At 40.7% G+C, this 18,865-nt stretch overlaps 1 protein-coding gene across 4 annotated transcripts in view; it reads left to right on the top strand.

Annotated features, from left to right (window-relative positions):
- Positions 1 to 18,584, top strand: part of PDGFD (platelet derived growth factor D) — a 141,846-nt gene extending 123,262 nt beyond the window's left edge. For all 4 annotated transcript variants that reach the window (XM_033053349.1, XM_033053347.1, XM_033053348.1 and 1 more), the window contains 2 exons: positions 5,767 to 5,981; positions 18,175 to 18,584. In XM_033053349.1, the coding sequence (XP_032909240.1) occupies positions 5,767 to 5,981; positions 18,175 to 18,309 (350 nt within the window). In that variant the 3' untranslated portion in view covers positions 18,310 to 18,584. The remainder of the gene's footprint in view (positions 1 to 5,766; positions 5,982 to 18,174) is intronic.
- Positions 18,585 to 18,865: the final 281 nt, after the last annotated feature.

Below are 18,865 nucleotides of genomic sequence, written 5' to 3'. Positions count from 1 at the left end.
AGAAGTAAACATCCATGCTTCACAATTATGTTGAACTTCTTCCCAAACAGGTTTTTATTCCTCTGGAGAGTCATAAGGAGAGTTCAGACATGGTTCAAGGCAGCATCTTCATCCTAATTTAAATTTCTGAGAGCATGAATTTATCTGGTTAATAGTATTAGAAGAACTTCTAAGAGATATTGTTGTAAACAGTTCCAACCATCAATTAAACATTATTTAACTTTTCCCACATACTTGTTTGCATTTATGTTTTGCTGTTGTCTCTGATATTTTACCTCCCATTGAGTAAGGATTTTTAATTAAAAAAAAACCTCTACCTGTGAAGTAAGTACAAATGAAGAAAGAAAGGAAAAAGAGCAAGTTCACTGTTTCTCATCATAGAAGTAGATCCAAATGTCATAGGTACCCATAGAAAGGGATTGTCTTCAGAAAGGAATAAGTGTTTTGTTTTATTTTGTTTTGTTTTCCCATAAATAAACCTTGGAAGCAGGAACACATGTAGATAGATGCATTCTGATAATTAACAAGACTACCCCTGCCTCTAAGCTTATTTTCTTTTTTGGAAAGAGTACACAAGAAGCCTTTGGCTATCAGAGGAAATTAATCAGGTGGGACATTCCTGCAATAGCATCTGTCTGCAGTGACAGCTTTACAAGTTAAATAAATAAACACTTGCTGGCATAACCACACTGCTCCCTGGAAGGGAAGTAGTGAAGTCAGACCATGGGTCTTCACAGAATGTTTCTGCTGTTCATTGCCAAATCAGTTCCCAAGATCAGGCAAGTTTCACCATGTTCTTAACAATAGTTTCTAATTGTCATTACTTAAAATGGTCTAGCAAGAAGGTAAAATTTTAATGCTATTTCTCAGAGGCTTGCAAGCAGTGGCCAATAAATTATTGCAAACGCCCATGTACTCTTCCTTGAAAGATTCTGGGATGGTTGCCAGCAAGTTTCAGTGCATCTGACGGGGAGTGCAGGCATCAGAAATGCTGAATGCTTGCTCATTCATGGCAAATTTGAGTATTCAAGTACATGTAATACGTTCTTAAATAGCTGATAATTTAAAGTATTCCCTGTGCTTAAAAATGAGACTATCTCTCCCATCCTTTTTCAGTTAGGAACCAAGTTGTCTGTTGCGTGCAAACTGCACGCATTCATTCATTTCACAATCTAATTCAGATCTACATTCCTACCTTCCCCCTCTGTGACAAATGAGATTTTCCCTTGCGTGTTACGCGATGTAATTGTTGGTCACTGCAGTGAAAGGTTTTCTTATTAAACCCTTTTTTAAAATGGTAGTGAAACTTATAGCGTGTTATTTATCACTGGAATAAGCTGCTCTTTTCCATTGATTTCAACGAAGCTGTGTCGAATAGTTTGGCCTGCTTTTGCTACTTGACCTATACCACAGCTGATAATTGGTTTGCCAGTCCATAATAGACCTATATATTTTGCCCTTTGTTCCATTAAAACAGCTGTAATCCTAGTGAAATCTTGATCTTTCGTTCCTCTAAAATAATAGTTGCTGTATTGAGAAGGTTTGTTTTGGTGCTAGGATTCTGCAGTAAATGCAAATTGCAAGATCTTAGCTCCCATGGGAAGGATTTAGATAGCTCTCAAGTTTCCAGGTATATTTAAAAAATAGCTTATTGTGATATCATTAAGCATATACAATGGAACATCAAAACCATCAGCCATATGTGTTGAAGTCTAAAAGCCACAGGGTTTGGTCAAAATTTGGTATGGAGAAGAATTATTTCATCAATGAGCATTTAGATTATTTAACCAGCAGAAGATGAGACTGGGACATGATATTTCATTTGTTATTGCTGTGTAATTGTGAGAATATCATTGTGTTGGTAATCCTAATGTTCATTGTTACATTGTTGAGATCATAGAATCACGGAATGGTTTGGATTGGAAGGGACCTTAGAGATCATCTAGTCCCAATGCCCTTGCTGGGGACAGAGACTCCTTGCACCAGACCAGGTTGCTCAAAACCCATCCAATCTAGAACACTTACAGGGATGGGCATCCACAACCTCTCTGGGCAACCTTTTCCAGTGTCTCACCAGCCTCACCGTAAAGAATTTCTTCCTAGTATCTAATCTAAGCCTACTTTTTTTCAGTATGAAGCAATATCCCCTTTTCCTATCACTACTTGCCCTTGTAAAAAGTTCCTGTCCAGCTTATTTGGGATTTTCCAACTCAAGTCCAGCTACACCATAGCTTCAGTCAGATACAACACTACTCTGAATGTCTTTGATGGCTTTTACAGTGCCTCTAGTTTACATGCAGATCTTTAGCAGTATTACCCTGTGGGGAACACAAATATTAGCCAGCTACCAGTTTTACTAGGAATTGCTGACCATTTTCCTCAAGTCTCTCAGATATTCCAGTTATATACTGAATTTGTAGTCCACCTATTCCATTATATCTCAAAAATCGCTGCAAGGATGCTGTGGATCACTTTCAAAAATCAGCAGATACCTCTGCTGCTTTCACCTCACCCAGCAAGACAGATGTGATCATAGCCAACTCTGAGGTTGGTCTTGTTAAATTTATTCTGGATGTTCCCAGTCATCGCTTTGTCTGTCATGTGCCTGGGCATTGCTTCCAAGGAGGATTTTCCCCTTAATTTTATCATGGGCTGAGCAGTCTGCAGCTGCCCGAATCCTCCTTGTCTTGCTTGTAGATGGCTTTAAGATGCAGTATGGGAATACCATGGCAAGGTGTCTACCATCTCTTACACCTTAGCTCTGCTCTGTGACTGATGAATGAAAAAAGTGTAGAAAGTTCAGATATGATGACCATGTGTGAATTTGGAACAGATAAAGTGTTAAAAGCAATCCTAACAGACCGCCTGTCTTATTAAAATTAATTGATGACCAGCAGCAGAGGTTTTCTCCTCAATCTTTAAGGCCTCCTTTTTTCAGAATTAAACATGGCATTAGCTGCAGTCTCTGATTTCAGTGCCTACCTCTGATTAAGATCACAGAATCACAGAATATTTTGATGAATGCTTCAAGGTAAGCACATGCCATAGAGCTATGTGAAATGAGGATGGTTTTAAGCAGAGGGTTTAAGGGAAGGAAGGGGTAAACATTGGGCCCCAAGTATCCAGTTTAGTGCTCCAGTGCATCTCTTTTATGTTTGCCTTACTTTTAAGCTGTCTCTGATGCAGATATTCTGTAATAATACTTGAGAATTATTTGCATCCAGTCTAAAGAACCTTTTAGTTCTAGTTTTAAATTAAGGACTCCAGTGGTTTCAGTCCTTGATAAGTAAAGCAGCTGGATTTCACACCAATCACACCAAGGCTCGGTTACATTTTAGTCACAGCAGCGAAGTGATGCATGAAACTGACTGTACTGTAAAATCTTATTGTTATATGGATGAGGAAATGGACTGGCTCCAGACCGTAAAACAATCCAAAGAGAGGAAAAAATGCATATTGAAGCTTTCAGCAGAGAGAGTTGCTCAGAAAAAAAGTGTTCTTTTGTTAGGGGGCAATAAGCCATGATCTAGAGCTTAGGATTTAATTAGTCAATGGGAACTGTTCTTGTGTATCAGTGTGGTGCTACCAAGAGTACAGTATACATTTTTCACAGAGTACACTGCCTGCTCACCTTATTCCCATCAAGCACTGCAGTTCTGTAGAGCAGAGTAAAAAAGAGTGTAGATGTTAACCTCCAAATGAATTTTAATGGAGGATGACTTGTGTATCTCTTAAATTGTTTATTTAGGCTTTTCTTCTCTGCTTGAGGTTACTTATTTAATGTTTTCAACGTCACTAAAATAAGACTTTTCTGCTTATCCAAGTATCTCATATATATTCCCCTGGATTGCTGCAGTGTCAGTGTGGATGATTCAGGCTTTCCCCTCAAGCAATCTCATTAGTGATGAAGGCAGAAAATTTTCAGCACTCTTATTCCTTCAGTAGATTTTTTTCCTTCACATCAGTTGGCTGAAATGAATACTAGTCAGATAGTGCTTTACTTTACCAGTTAGCAAAGCTGATGGCAAAGGTCCTGATGAGATTGTTTAGAGGAGTGGGAAACTCCTGTGGAAAGAATTAGCCTGACAGCCTGCAGTGAGAAGAGGTGCCTTTGAAGAATGACAGCGGAGAAGAAAATATCATCTGTTAAAACAAAGAAATCAATATACCCTGGACTTGCTAGTCCTGGATAGGGACACTCACAGTGTATTTTTCTCTCAGTGCATGAGTATACCACCAGTCCCATTGATTTTGTGCTTATAGCAGGAGGATGATCTATACCACTTGTGGAGATATGCTAACTCTCTGGAGTGAACACCTGAGATTTCATAGGGGAATGCATCATAATTGCTATAAAATAGCAATTTATCTGCTGAATTCCCATTGACTGAGATAATACCTTGTCAGGAAAGAGAATCTGCTACGATTTTCTATAATAGCACTTCTGACATTTATGTATGTCTCTTGTCTCTTGCATATCAGCCTTGTGAATATCTCCAGGATAGAATGTAAAGGTGCATGATATTTACAAATCAACAGCTTTTTCCACAATTAACTTAGTGATGTTGACAAGGCCTGAGTCACGGAAAGTATGAAGTGTCTTTGTTGTAAGTTTTCACATATTTGTATTAAAGCACAAGCATAAGCATTCTCAGAACCAGAGGTTATGCTGACCTGTTAAACATTCCCTGAAAAGCTGATATGTTCACAAACACTAGACTGTTATGTCAGTTCTCATTTGAGCCATCCTATTTTCCTGTTGATGCTTCTGTTAGCAAATACTGTTTTGAGTCAAACTCAACACAACTTCACATGTCCCCCACTCCTGAATGAATTACTGAGCTTTGAACACTTAGTTGATGGAGAGAATCCTAAGGAAAGAAGAAGACAGAAAAGGAAGGAAAAAGAAATATATTTCTATAGAAATAGAACTCATTAAATTTTTTTTGTGTGTGTGTGTCATGATTGTGGAAAATATATTTATAAAAGCGGGTTTTTGTTTAGTTTTAGCCTTACAAGCGAAAGCTAGAAACGGCATTTAAACTCACATTTGGTAGTCTATTAGTTATTTTAATATTTTACCACTTGTTTACATGACTTCTCAGATACTAGGCATTTAAGCATCAAGCAACTACTGCCTATTATAGTAACATTTACCAGATGAAATTAATACTACTTAGATTGGTTTCTCCATCTAAAATTGAATTATCTAAATTCTATTCATAAACAGTACAGACAGGCAACTCGAGGAGGAAAGTTATGCAGGCTATCCTAAATGCTCTTGCCAAGGAAGGGATGAATCACTGCCCAAAAACGTTTCTCTACTGACCACAGGAAGTGCCTTGTTTTTGCCCATAATAAAAAAATAGATCACAGCATCTAAGTAAGCCAGGTATAAACAGAAGAGGGAAGAGAGTAGCAGAGGTGGACTCTCTTGCCCAAGGATCCAGCAATGAGTGACAAAACAAATAAAATGACCAGTCTTCAGCTTTCAGGCCAGTATTCCACTGCAAACCTTCCCTTCACCTTTATAGTCGGTGTGATCTCTGCTATGGCAGTCAGTGGGAGAAGGATGACAGCTTGGATGGCCACCTGTAATGATTTAAAATTGGTAGGTTTATGTTTATCTGTTCAGAAATCACTCCTATAGTTCACATATTTTTCAACCAGCACCCCATCACTCTGTTATTGTCTGCCTGGACAGCAGCATAAACCAGAGGAATGTCCCACTCTAACCTCACTAATGAAACTTCTTTTGCATTGCAGTTGACCTGGACAGGTTGAATGATGATGTGAAGCGTTACAGCTGCACTCCAAGGAACTACTCTGTCAATTTAAGGGAGGAGCTGAAGCTGACAAATGTAGTTTTCTTCCCCCGCTGCCTCCTTGTCCAGCGCTGTGGTGGAAACTGTGGCTGTGGGACTCCAAACTGGAAATCCTGCACCTGCATGTCAGGGAAAACAGTGAAGAAATACCATGAGGTATTTTCATTCTTTCTTTGTTACTTCTTTTGGATATCTGTTGCTTCCATGGATTCAGAAGTCTTTTCTCAGAGCTGTGAGTGCTGTTTGTTAATAGAAAGGAGTGTTGGCCGTATTTATGTGTAAGTTAACTTGGAAGAAGTTGGAGAGAACTTTTGTCACCTCTGAGTGGATGCCACCACAGCATCCTAGTAAACTTTGTTTCAGGAATGAGCCTTATGTTGGACTGATTTTTCCCAGACAAGGACTAATACAAAGTAAATGTATTTACCACTGAAAATACTCTTTTTAGTAACACAGAGGCATGGGTTCCTTGACATATTTGACTTAATTTCCTCTTGCTTTAAACTTAAGCTCACACTTGGAAATTACAATTAAGTCCCTTGTAAACTGTCTTGCCTTTCAGATTTATCACTTGCAGGAGGCAGCTGAATCAATCAGCCTTAGCTTTTTTTCCCCACTCAGCAATTTTTAGGAAGGCAAAATTATTGCATAGGAACAATGCCCATTATTTTAATCCCTTCAGAACACATCTAGAGAGGAAAAACACAAGGGAAGAGCATTTTATATTCTTGCCTCTAATGCAGTATTTTCAGATGAAGACATGAGCAATGTTCCCTGAAGTGAGCATATCTAGGAAAGTTACTTGGTAGTACCTTTCAGCTGTTGGAAGGTAGGGTACCTGCATGCCATGCTGACTTCCTTCTGACATGTATCTCTTGTAAGAGCCTGATTTACCACTTGGCTTAAGTCCCAAGTGAAAATGAACTCTATGGACTTTAAACCTGGATGTAATGTAGGCTCATAAGAGTAAGGCATTATCTTCAGAGACCCTGGGGCTGCAGTAGCAGAGGGTTGTTGAAGGTCAGAACTTGCCCACATTGTGAGCAGTGTGGTTACTATTTTCAAGGGTTAGAGATATTTTCTCACACATAACTGCAGAATAGCGTCCTCCACATGCTAGGACTGGAGAATAGTTAATATTTTCTCTAATTTTAAACAAGATGCAGGGGATGACCCTAGTAATTGCAGAGCAGAAAGCCTTATCTCAGTGGTAGAAAAGTTAATTGGAAAAAAAATTAATGGGTCTAAAGCACCTAGATGACTATGAGCTGATAAAATTAACTCAGAATGCCTTATATATGAATAAATATTTATACAGAACCACCACATGGTACAAGAATGCTGAAAGGACTGGCACCTCCTGCAGAGAGCAGTCAGCCAGACAAGATCAGATGTGGATTAGAAGCTGGTTAAGAGATAAAGGTCAACGAGGTGGAAGAGACAAGCAATTTTCTAAATGGGAAAGGGCTATCTGAGGGTGCCCCCAGTACAAAGATTATTATTTCATATGTGTTCAGTCTGGAGGGAGGTGGCAAAAATGACAGGTGGCACAGGAGATAATGTACTTGAACAGCAGAGAAGGCTGTGAGGAATTTCAGAAGGTCTTTGTAACTGCTTTTAAATGCAGGTTAAAAAAGCAGCAAGCACTAGGATGAGTGGTCTCAACTATTTATTCATGTAACACTGGGTGTGTGAGGGGAGGAGGAAGAAATGAGGGGTGGAAATCGGGCTAAAGGTCAAAGCAGTGAATCACTGTGAAGAGCTTCAGGAAAACAGTTGTTTAGTGCAGTGATAAGAAAAAGTGACAAGCGACAGTCTTCTGCAGAAATGGAGATGAAAGGGTAATAACACAGCAAATATTGTGGTCTGGATAACTTGATGGGGGACTTACACTAGGTTTTGACCATTGATGCTTAAAAGGACAAAAGCAGGACTAGGAAAAAAGTCGAAGCAGCAAGCAGACATCACAACAGATGTAGGGGATCCAAAACATTTGTAAGAAAAGTGGCTCAAAGGTTTTGGATCATTTCATTTAGAAAAAAGAGTTCTAAAGAGAGGACACAGTGAAAGATAGGAAATAATGAATAGTAGCTAAAGGAAAATTAGATCTTCCTAAATAATCTTTTCCTTAAAAAAAGAACAAGAGACAAACTGGAAGGGAACTAATTTAAATTATAAAAAGGAGTTGAGGTTTTTTTCCTAGTAAATCTGTATGGAATTTTAACACTTAAATATGATTTGTGCATAATTCAGAAGATTTCTGAAAGACCTGGAAGTCAAATATAAACTAAGGAATCCTGGGTTACACCTGTATCAAAAATTAAGTCAACTGTTGACAGTAGCTAGAAAGAAAAATGCTGATTATAAATATGTTATCAAGTACTTCATTTTTTCAGGTGTTTGGAAGCAGTTAGTGCTGGAACACCAGAATATCACACTAGCTAGGTATTTCTCAGCATCAGGATATCATGACTTATGACAGCCCCAAATTAATACAGTAATTTCACGATTATAAGCCGCACCATTTTGACTAAAATTTTGGTCCAAACCCGAAGTGCGGCTTATAATCAGGTGCGGTTTATATACGGACAAAGAACAAAAAGTTGCTGTTTTAGTTTGGAGGACAGGTGTCTGCTGAGAAAGGCAGGAACTTCTCTTTGAATTGGAGAGTGTAAACCCCCTCCCTCCAAATTATTATAATTTTGAAATCGAGGGACTTTCAGGCAAAAATATGGGAATTTGGAATAACAGTTCTTTACTAGGGAAATTAAAATAGAAATACAGTACTACAAAGAAACAAACTCCAAACCCTGACAAAGTCAGAGTACAACCTGACACCCCATCAGGCAGGGTGTTGGTAGCAGTCCCACTAAATGGTGGCTGCATCCTCCTGCAGTGACAGATGTGGTTCAGTTGGAGCAGTGCTCCTGTACAAGGTGCAGTTTCCCTCCGGAGGTCCAGTGGTGATGTGGAGAAATCCGGTTTTCCTCTGGAGTCCAGTGGAGAAAGGGGCTCCCTTAGTGTCCCAAAACCTCTGTTTCTATCTTGGTAAGAAATGTTGGGCTTTTCCCTCTGGCTGGAGCAACTTCCAATGGGATGAAGTAATTTTATCAGTCCCACAGTGGGACTCAATGGGCCATTAGCAGAAAATGACTCTCTGGAGGAAGGATGCGTTGTGAAAAGATAAAGAACAATGCCCCGCCTGGCTTCAATGGATGGCCCATTAGCAGAGTATCTGCTATTGAGATAAGGATCACTGCCCCCACCCTCAACAGATGGTGATAGAACAGATACCTTTTATCACACTCTGTATTGTAACCTGCGGCTTATAATCAGGTGCGGCTTATGTGTGGACAAAGAACGAAAAGTTGCCGACACCTGGAAGTGCAGCTTATGCTCAGTGCGGCATATAATCGTGAAATTACTGTAATTAAATACAGGAAATTCGACATTCACACAAATATATCACTGCTAGTTTATTTTCTAACTCATTTCTACTCTGAAAACTATATGAATTCAAGACAGTGTTTCATCTTTAATATTAAATGGCCTTTGTAAGTTTAAATTTAAATTTTATCCCTTAGGGATGAATTAACAACTCACTAAGCAGATATTTAGCCAAGTGTCTCCCATTAACATGAGTGGAAATCATGCAGATAAATTCATGTATGACATACTAAAGATGTGTTCATTAATTTTTGTCCAAAATGTTTTCCACTGTATTATTATTATTAGCCACACACAGTTAATCAGTTTTATTCTTACTCTTTTTTGACACTTCAATTTTACTTAAATACCAAGTGGAAAGGTACTGAGGAGAAACCTCTCCACCTGCAGTTTTAGACCCATATAGCCAGTTTACTCTCCTAAAAGCCAATTTGAAACCCACTAGCCATATCCAAAGAGCCTTTAGTTGCATAACGAAGGATGGAGCCTTACACTTTATGAAATCCCCAGCACCATTAATTTGGTTAAAAAGCTCAGCCTTCTACTCCAGAAGGACATAGGCCTTCATAGGGTTCAAAGACAAGTCTCAGTTAATTTGATTTATAGAAGCCACCGGAAGGAAATATTAGGTGGTGGAGGAAGGAAGGTGTTTGAAGTAGTTGAAACAGAGTCCTGCACACCCTACACCCCTTCTCTTGCCAGACTGATTTTTCCTAACTTCTATCCTGGAGCTTCATCTACTGAGCCCAGAACCTCCAAGAGCTTTGTGTCCTGCACATGGATATGCTTGTCCTCAAAAGTAAAAATGTCTCTGGAGATCACTTAAAAGTCCCCTGGCATTTCTGAGCTACCCAGTATTTCTGTGAGACAGACAGCAGGCAAATTTTCCTGAAGCAATAGGCTCCTTTTTGGCTTTGTGGCGAGTGCTGGAGTAGCTGCATGTTGGCATCTGTGGGGACTTTAAAGGCCAGGGTGTTTTCTGAAAGAGAGGCTTCTATTCCAGAGAGATTTCAAGGTTATCTTCTCCTTTTGCACTTAATGCTCTTTAGTTCCCTCTCAGTTCTTGTTCAAAGCCTCCCACTGTAATCACTGAGCACTCTCTCCTAGCCTAGCCTCTCAGGACTAATAGCTATCACATGGAGCCTTTAATTTTCCCAAGCTGAGAGTGCTGCTCGAGTTCCCTGAATGGAATGTACAGCTCTTTTCTATCAAATCTGACTGCAAGAAGTGATGCAACAGCAGGGAAAATGAAAACATGAGATGGCCACAATAAGGGGTAGCTTTTTCTGGGAGATGTTAATCATGAGATCTTCAGTCTTCTTTATAGCCTGGAAGTTTGCCATGAATTTACCAAAATACTCAGCAGTTTTTAGAAATGAATGGGGTCATAACTTGGGTAAACAGATAATTTTATTGGTGGGTTATTTTTTTTTTTTCCTTGCAGGAGTCTTGTGATGCTCTGTGGTTTTCCATGGCTTCTGGGTTTGCTTTGGAGCGGAGCAAATGCTCTGTACAAATGATGTTGACTTACCATATAGTGTCACGAACCCTTCAAACCAAACAGGCCAAGTCCTGGCAGTGTCTGAAAACGTCTCTCAGGCATAGTCTGCCATAAGTGATACTGAGTTACAGTGCAATGCTCTGTGCAAGGGGAAGACAAAGCAATACATGGAAATGGATGCAGCACACCTTAATCAAAGCCCAGCCCTACTGCTATCTAACTTTCTAAAGCGGACCTGATATAAAGGTGTGTTTCCTATTGCAGTTCATTTCCTTAAAAATGCCTGGAGCTGCTCTTTAAAGAGGCACAGGCTCTAAACCTAGAGATCACTCAGCACAGAGAAGGTGTGGGGGAGCTCAGGCCAGGACTCAGTTCAGCTGTGGGTATGCTATCCAGCCAGCATGCACATACCTCAGAGAAAGAACTGATGAGATGTGAAACGAGTTTCCATGGGGAGTAAGTGCTCTTAAGGTAGCAGCCAGAATTTGTCAGAATGTATAAACCTCTGCAAACACAGTGCTGAGCTGCACAGCTAAGGGGCATATAAGGAAAAAAGAAAAGTGGTGATAGCTGACTGCAACTTTTACCTACTTATTTGTCTCTCCTGTGAAGACTGACATGTTGTCCACTGTCTGTAAAGCGCTTCTTTCCCCATCCCCATCCCACCCGTTTTTGAAGCATTTTGCCTCCATTCAAGTTTGATGTTGACTGGAGCTTTCACAGGACATACATTCAGTTAATTCTCAGAGAGAAAGTTTTGATGACTGCTAGGGTGGCAATTTCATAACCTTTGGTTGCCTTGAGAGAGGCAGTAGGTACTCCAGAGCACACTTATCTTAATACTGTATCTTGGCACAACTTGCTGGGGCATAAAAACAGCTTCAACTGAACCCAACATTGCAAAGGGAAGACAAGACAGAAGAAATATTGTACAGGAGAAAAGAGTACGAGAGCACAATGGAGAGTTAAAAAGCGGAACTTCAGTAACACAAAGTTACTGAAATGGAGTTAATAAATGTAACTAATACAATTTGATGCTGCTGGGGCTTTTTTCTTTTATTTTATTTTCAGAGAAATGAGAAGCAAACCTTAAGGAGACACTTGAGAGAGAAGACAATAATTCTCACCATGTATTTACACAGGGAAACATAAGATAACTGGTCAAAAAATGATCCAAATGCTGCTGACACAACAAAGGAAATTTACTGAGGGATTAAAAAGAGCTAGAATCATCAAAGCAGTGTGCAAGGAATATGGTCTGATTGTTGTATGTCCTGGAGTTGATAGTACATGTATAAAGGAGATAAAAGGTTGTTATGGTAATAAAGGCACAGAATTAGCCTGACAAAAGCGTTAATTCGTGGAATATTGTACAAGAAGCAGCAATGGGATTTATTTGGAATGCAAGTACAAGGAAACAAAATGAGTCAGAAAGGACTGATAGGTCATGGGATGAGCAGAGAGAGCACAGAAGTGCACTGAGAGAAAAAAGGTTTGTTTTTAACTAGATGAAAAATAAATTCTTGGATTGACATCTGGAAGTTAAGCAAGTGAGACGTTGTGATACATGTCAGGACAGAGAGGCAGTTTGTGAAGGAGGAACACCTGTATCTAGTCAGTGATAAAACAACAGCTGTAGCATAATGTGCACATAATTCCTGAGGAGATCAGCAAAAGTGAGGGTCTTGTTGATGTCATATATGTCAAAAACATCGTAGCTTTAGTGAGTGCTTCAGGTACTTGAGTTTTAAGCCAATTGTTTCTTCCTAAGTTTGTTGCATTAAAACCAGGTATTTCTTGTTCAAATAGAAACAGTAATCCCTTCTATATGTAATAATCTCTTTGTTTGCCTGCTACCACTGATCAGCAAGCCAACTCATTTTTCTTGTCCCTGATACCCTGTAATTATTTCTGGGTAAAAAAAAAATACATCTTTGGGTCTATGTCATTGGTTTAGGCTATGTTCCTACTAGAGTAAAGGTCCTTATGCTAAATTATGAATCATATTCCCACAATACTTGGCTTCTTATACTCAGAGCACAGCTAAACCATGGGTGACCTTTGGATTAGATAACTTTCAGAAACTGCGGAGTAAGATTTTTTATGGCTATCAGAACTTGGATCTGTGTGGAATGTTTTGCACTTTTGATGCTTCCTCTTTCATGAATCTCAGACAAATATAATTTGGTTTGCATGCTAGAATGGTGTTATTTTTAGATGTGCAGAAGGAGATTAGATAATGCTGCATAGCAAAATTTTAAAATAAGTTCTGCAAAGTACAAATTTCACTATCTAAAATAGCTTCCAGAGTTGCTCACCATCCTCTGTCACGAGAATATAAAGCTAATTGGATATTGGGTGAGCCATAGTCATATTATTGATTTTCTGTAGGCTTCTTAAGCTAGCAAGAAAGAAAAATAATAAGCTGACTTTTGAGTGAGACTTCATTTTTCTCCTGGTGCTTAAAATACTGGTCAAGAATTTTTAAAAATGATGTTACTGTTGTTACTAATAAGTAAGTGATGAGTCAAAAATGCCTGTGGGGAACTTTCCCTCTTAGTTTTTTAACAAAACAGAAATCAGCCATCATGGACCGTCATGGCTAAATGTTGCCTGACTTCAGGGGTCGGTGATACCTGGCTAGGACCGTCAGCAAATGCTGAAGGGATGTTTCATGACATCTGGCTCTGCCCACCTAACTCCAAGGGTCCAAACACCCACCTAACTCCAAGGGTCCAAGCTTTGGGCTCCTTTCCCCAGAGCTAGCCCCACCAGAAGTGGGTGTTCCAGGTAAATCATGCTCTGGTGTTGCTGCGTTATTGTAGCTTCTACTGGAGACATGCCACAAACAGATCAAGGTGAGCAGGTTATCTCCAGCTGGATCCTCTTCCCGGCAGTCATTGCCACTCTGCTGTCCTCAGCCCCTGATCTTGAAGTGTTAAGAGTTCTTCAGTGTTCTCACAGACCTGCTGAGATGATAAGGGCCATCAGCCCTGACTTCCTGTGCTCCACAGGTGACAGGAGAGCCCCTGCTGCCCCCAGAACCCAAACTGGTACTGTACACCTGCTGGGAAGGCAGCCCTCAAACAGGCTGGGAATGCCCCAGTTCCGTGGAGGGCTGTCTGAGTGGTGAGTGGGCCTGACTTAAACAAGTGCGCCCTAATTCCACCTAAAGTTTTTGTGGCTTCAACTTCCAGATCCTGGTTTTTGTCATGGCTTTGATCTCATTTAAGGAGGCTTTCAGAAGCTGGCATCCAAATTCAATACAGGATAAATGAGCAAGATTGCTGGCAGGGAAACACATGTAAGCATTTTCTTTATATTTCCTACATTGCTGCCGCCAAGAAAAGTCACACGGTAAGAAAGTCATCTTATCTTGAAACTTCTCAGATGCTCAGGCACGTCTACAAAGTAAAATGCTATCCTGCATATTGGTGTGCTCCTATGGGGCTCTCTGCACAGAAAATGCCCTGCTGCACTTTTTTTTGGTATTACCTATAAGCACCAAATCCAGCTCAGAACTGGAATAATCTGTCTTGATTTTATTTTAATTGTTTTAATAGTTTTTTTGGAATCAGTTACTCAGTGTTTGATGAGAGGGACATGAATGTAGTTACATGCTCTTTGTGAGGCAATGATCTGAGTAGCTGAGCACTGCAATTTATGAGAAATGACAGACACTGATCCTTTAATTTGAAAACGATGAGGTTTTTCTTTTTCACCTCCAGAAAAAAAAAAAAAAGCTTTTGAGCAATCTAGACCTGTCATATCCCTGTCATATCCATATTTTCTTACAGCTACTGATCCCATCAAAAAATGAGTGAAAAAGTGTCCTGAACAGAATTTATTTGAACTGTTCTCATTAATTCAGTAGTTCCGCAGCTTTGAGGACATGACCATGTGATAAATGAACGGCAGCTATTTGCAGAACAAAGGGTTGTCTTCCATCTGCTTTGGTCACCAGAAATGGCCTTACTTCCAGATTCTCTTCAATTCCCTTGTACTTAGATGAAAATATAACTATTAGGTGGGAGTGAGGCAGAGAGCTTTGAATATCAGTTCTGTGATCAGTTATTAAAGTAGCTCTGGAGAGGGATCTGAACAGGCTGAATGTGAGACCAGTTGTGTGAGGTTCAACAAGGCCAAGTGCCAGGTCCTGCACTGGGGTCACAACAACCCCAGGCAGCACTACAGGCTGGGGGCAGTGCCTGGAAAGCTGCCAGGTGGAAAAGGACCTGGGGGTGCTGGCAAACAGCAGCTGAACATGATCCAGGGTGTGCCCAGGTGGCCAAGAAGGCCAATGGCATCCCGGCCTGGATCAGCAGTGGTGTGGCCAGCAGGAGCAGGGCAGTGACCTCCCCCTGTGCTGGGCACTGCTGAGGCCACAGCTCCAATCCAGGGAAAGACAACAGAGCTGGAGAAAGGTCTGGAGTGCAAGTCTTACATCTGAGGGAGCTGAGGGTGTTTAGACTGGAAAAAAAAGAGGCATGTGAGGGAACCTTATCACACTGCCTGCCTGAAAGGAGGATGTAGCCAGGTGGGGTGGGCCTCTTCTCTCAGATAACAAGCAGCAGAACAAGAGGACATAGCCTCAAGTTGCACCAGGGGAGGTTTAGATTGCATATTAGGGAAATTTTCTCAACTGCAAGGATGGTCAGACATTGAAACAGGCTGCCCAGGGAAGTCAGAGTTGCTAGTCCTGGAAGTATCCAAAAAGCATGTGGGATGTGACATTAGGGGACAGGAGTTAGTGATTGACTTGGCAGTTCTGGGATGATGATTGGACCCAGTGATCTCAGAGGTCTTTTTCCACCTAAATGATTCTATGATTTGATAATTTCAGCTGTGTTCAATCACTGTTTTCCTGCCTTGTCTGAGGAAGTGCCTGACAGTTCATTTTCTTATCAGCAAAGCCTATATACTGTGCTCAGGCTTCTTGATAAAAAACACAAGGAAAGCTGTCAGATGGTCTGTTAACTTAAATACAGTCCACATCTTTGCTCTCATCCCATTGCATACTTTGATTTGCTCTCAGCTGGAAAAATCAGATCTACCTACCCATGATCTTGCAAACTGCCAGTTGTCTGGATTTGTCATATTTTTCTGGAAGACTTCTTTAAATAAGGAATTTGTCATGGGCTCAGTGTCAGCATCTGTATTTGATTTAAAAGTATGTTTTCTTTAAAAAAGCATCTTTGAAGATGTGGTCTATTTTTAGCTCTGTAATAATTGCAACAACCTGAAGGGGTTCAGTTCCTCTGTGCTTGGGTTGACAGTGTGATACAGCAAATTGTCCTAGTGTCCATCAGGATTTACTGTATGCCAATGTTTGAAATCAATTCAAAGATACTATATTTTTGTTGCTAAAACAAGGGGAAGAAAAAGAAAGTATAATTGCATGTTTCTGCATTTCTAACAGGGCAAAGTAATTTCCCCACCCTAGTTGGAACAGCAGCATGTCTGTACCTTGCTTAGGTACAGTCCTTCCTCTCAGTATTACATAGGCTGAACACAAATTTCATCACAAAAGAGAGAACAAAATAATAGACTGTGTTCAGTGCTTATCACTCTTGTTATATCTGAGTACAAGGCATTAATGGCAGAGAACAAATGGTCTTGTCCTGAGAGCTGCTAACCTGCCTGCCCTTCCCCATCCTCTTGCACAGCATCTCTGTTTGTCCTTTGGAAAGTGCTTCACATTTACTTTCTGGGACTTTGTAATTCTGTTGAAAATGCTAATACTCTGTTAATCTGGCATACAGCCTCTTATTCTCTTTCATTTCCAAAACTATCTCAACTCTTGTATGGTTTTACAATACCGAAATACAGAAACGACTTAGTGAAAAAAAACGAAAACAAAAAAAAAACCAACCAAGCAGATTGTTGAGTAACAGAGTGGTCTGTTATTTGTAAATCAGTATGATCTGCTAGGGCAGAAATGTGGGTGCTTCAGTAGTTCAGGTATTACAGATAGTAAGGTCCCACTTCCCAGTTGACCATTGGTTTTGCGAAATCATGCACTTACAGTAATTTCACGATTACAAGCCGCACCATTTTGACCAAAATTTAGCTCCCAACCCAGAAGTGCGGCGTACACTCCGGAGTGGCCAATATATTAACAAATTTAGGAAATTTCCAAACCCAGAAGTGAGAGCCTGCAAGCGCGGCAGCGCTGCTCGCCCCTGACAAGTGCGGCAGCACTGCTCGGCCCCCCGCAAGCGCAGCAGCGCCACTCACCCTCCACAAGCACGGCAGCGCTGCTCGCCCCCCGCAAGCGCAGCAGTGCTGCCCAGCCCCAACAAGCGCAGCGGCAGTGGCGGCCGGGCACGCTGCTCTCCCACTTCCTGGCAGCTGCAGTGAGCAGGGCTGGGGCTGCTCCCTGGTGGCCGCCATGAGCAGGGCCAAGCCAGTAAACTCCGCGATCCTGCGATTCTGTTACTATTTGGCAACTTTGTGAAAGTTGCACATGGATCCTCGCTACGAACAAAAGTGTGGCTTACAGTCCGGTGCGTCTTATATATGGACAAAGACCTCAACGTTGCTGGCACCCCAGAAGTGCAGCTTATACTCAGTGCGGCTTGTAATTGTGAAACTACTGTAAAAGGCATCTCTCCATCTTTGCACAAGCAAGAGAAATCCAGGTGAGCTAGCAGTCAAATCATTTGGCCAAGCTACCTCTTTTTTACAACCTACAGCCCCCTTCCTAGGGGTCTCGAGATCATCTTGCCTCGATAGATTTTTTTCAGAAGTGTCTATTATGATGCATACGTCCCTAGGAAGTAAGTTATTTTCTTGTTTTTTGACATTTTTCATAGTAAATTCTTCAGAAATCATTTAGGTTGAGGCAGAGATTTTTAAGGTAAGACAACAAAACTCTTATTCCACAGAAATTCGCTGGTATCTGACACATACTTTGTGCAAGCTCCTTCATCTCCTTTTGCCCTTCACAAGTGTTTACATTTTGGACCAATTCTAAGGATATGGACTTCAGAAATTTCAAATTTCATTAATAAATGTTCCTTGTTTTTAAGAGCAGAAGTGTTGTACAAGGGAGAGAAGGGACAGGACAACTCAAATAGGTATAAGACTGCAAAAATGAGCCAAAGGAAGTATGCTTGATAGTTCACTTGCAAAGGAGCAACTCTGGACATGGTTAGGAAACTGCATGATATAAAGATACCTGATGTAGGAAAAAATACAGTCTGTCCAAGCTCCAGGACAAACAATACAGCAGGATGTCAAAGGGTGCAAAGAAAAAGCTGGAAATAAAATAAAAATGTGTCCAAATTAATGCTGATCAGGGCCATTAAGGGCTATTGGTGCCCTTGGGGCCCCAACATTCTCATCCTCAGATCTCCAACAGCATTTTCTAACTCAGTGTAATTTTGTTGATTCTCCCAGGTGCTGAAGTTCGTCCCTGAGGCTGGGCATACCAAAAGAAGAAGCAAAAAAAAGAACAACATGTCCTTGGTAGATATACAGCTGGATCACCACGAGCGTTGTGATTGTGCCTGCAGTTCAAGACCACCCCGATAAAAAAGGAAAAACAAAGAAAGAAAAGGAAAAACCAGACACACTAATTGCATCTTACCAGACATTTACTTTCAAGCAGGATTGCTCTGAGGACCTTTACTCACTAATCATTTGAAATTTGCTACTAGCCTGCCTTTGCAATTAGCAAAAATCATTGCTGTGCTGATTAGTGTCATGGCGACTAAACAGATATATCATACATTTATGTATCAGCATCCAAGAATTTAGGATTGTGGTTATCTGTAGCTAGATTCTGAAGGTTGAGATTTTAAAAACTAAATTGCTGTCCTTAGGCACGCCATGCCCACTGAATTTAAATACCAGGTATAGTAGGTATTTGTGGTAGCTGGCAATGAAATAGCATTGCATTTGTTTTTCACTCACCAGTTCCTACACTCAAATTCTGCTCCCATTTCTACCTCCTCAGCTCTCCTGATGGTAGGTAGGGTTTTATGGTGGGTATAAATGAAGAGAGAATTTGAGCCTGTAGGAGTGCAAAATGGCTTGCCCTGCTGTCAGAGGGAACTTCCCAGCATTCTGGCCCAACAGAGTGAGATAG

The sequence above is a fragment of the Catharus ustulatus genome, chromosome 2 (assembly GCF_009819885.2).
Source record: "Catharus ustulatus isolate bCatUst1 chromosome 2, bCatUst1.pri.v2, whole genome shotgun sequence".
Taxonomy (NCBI): Eukaryota; Metazoa; Chordata; class Aves; order Passeriformes; family Turdidae; genus Catharus; species Catharus ustulatus.
This window is presented reverse-complemented; position numbering and strand designations above follow the sequence as displayed.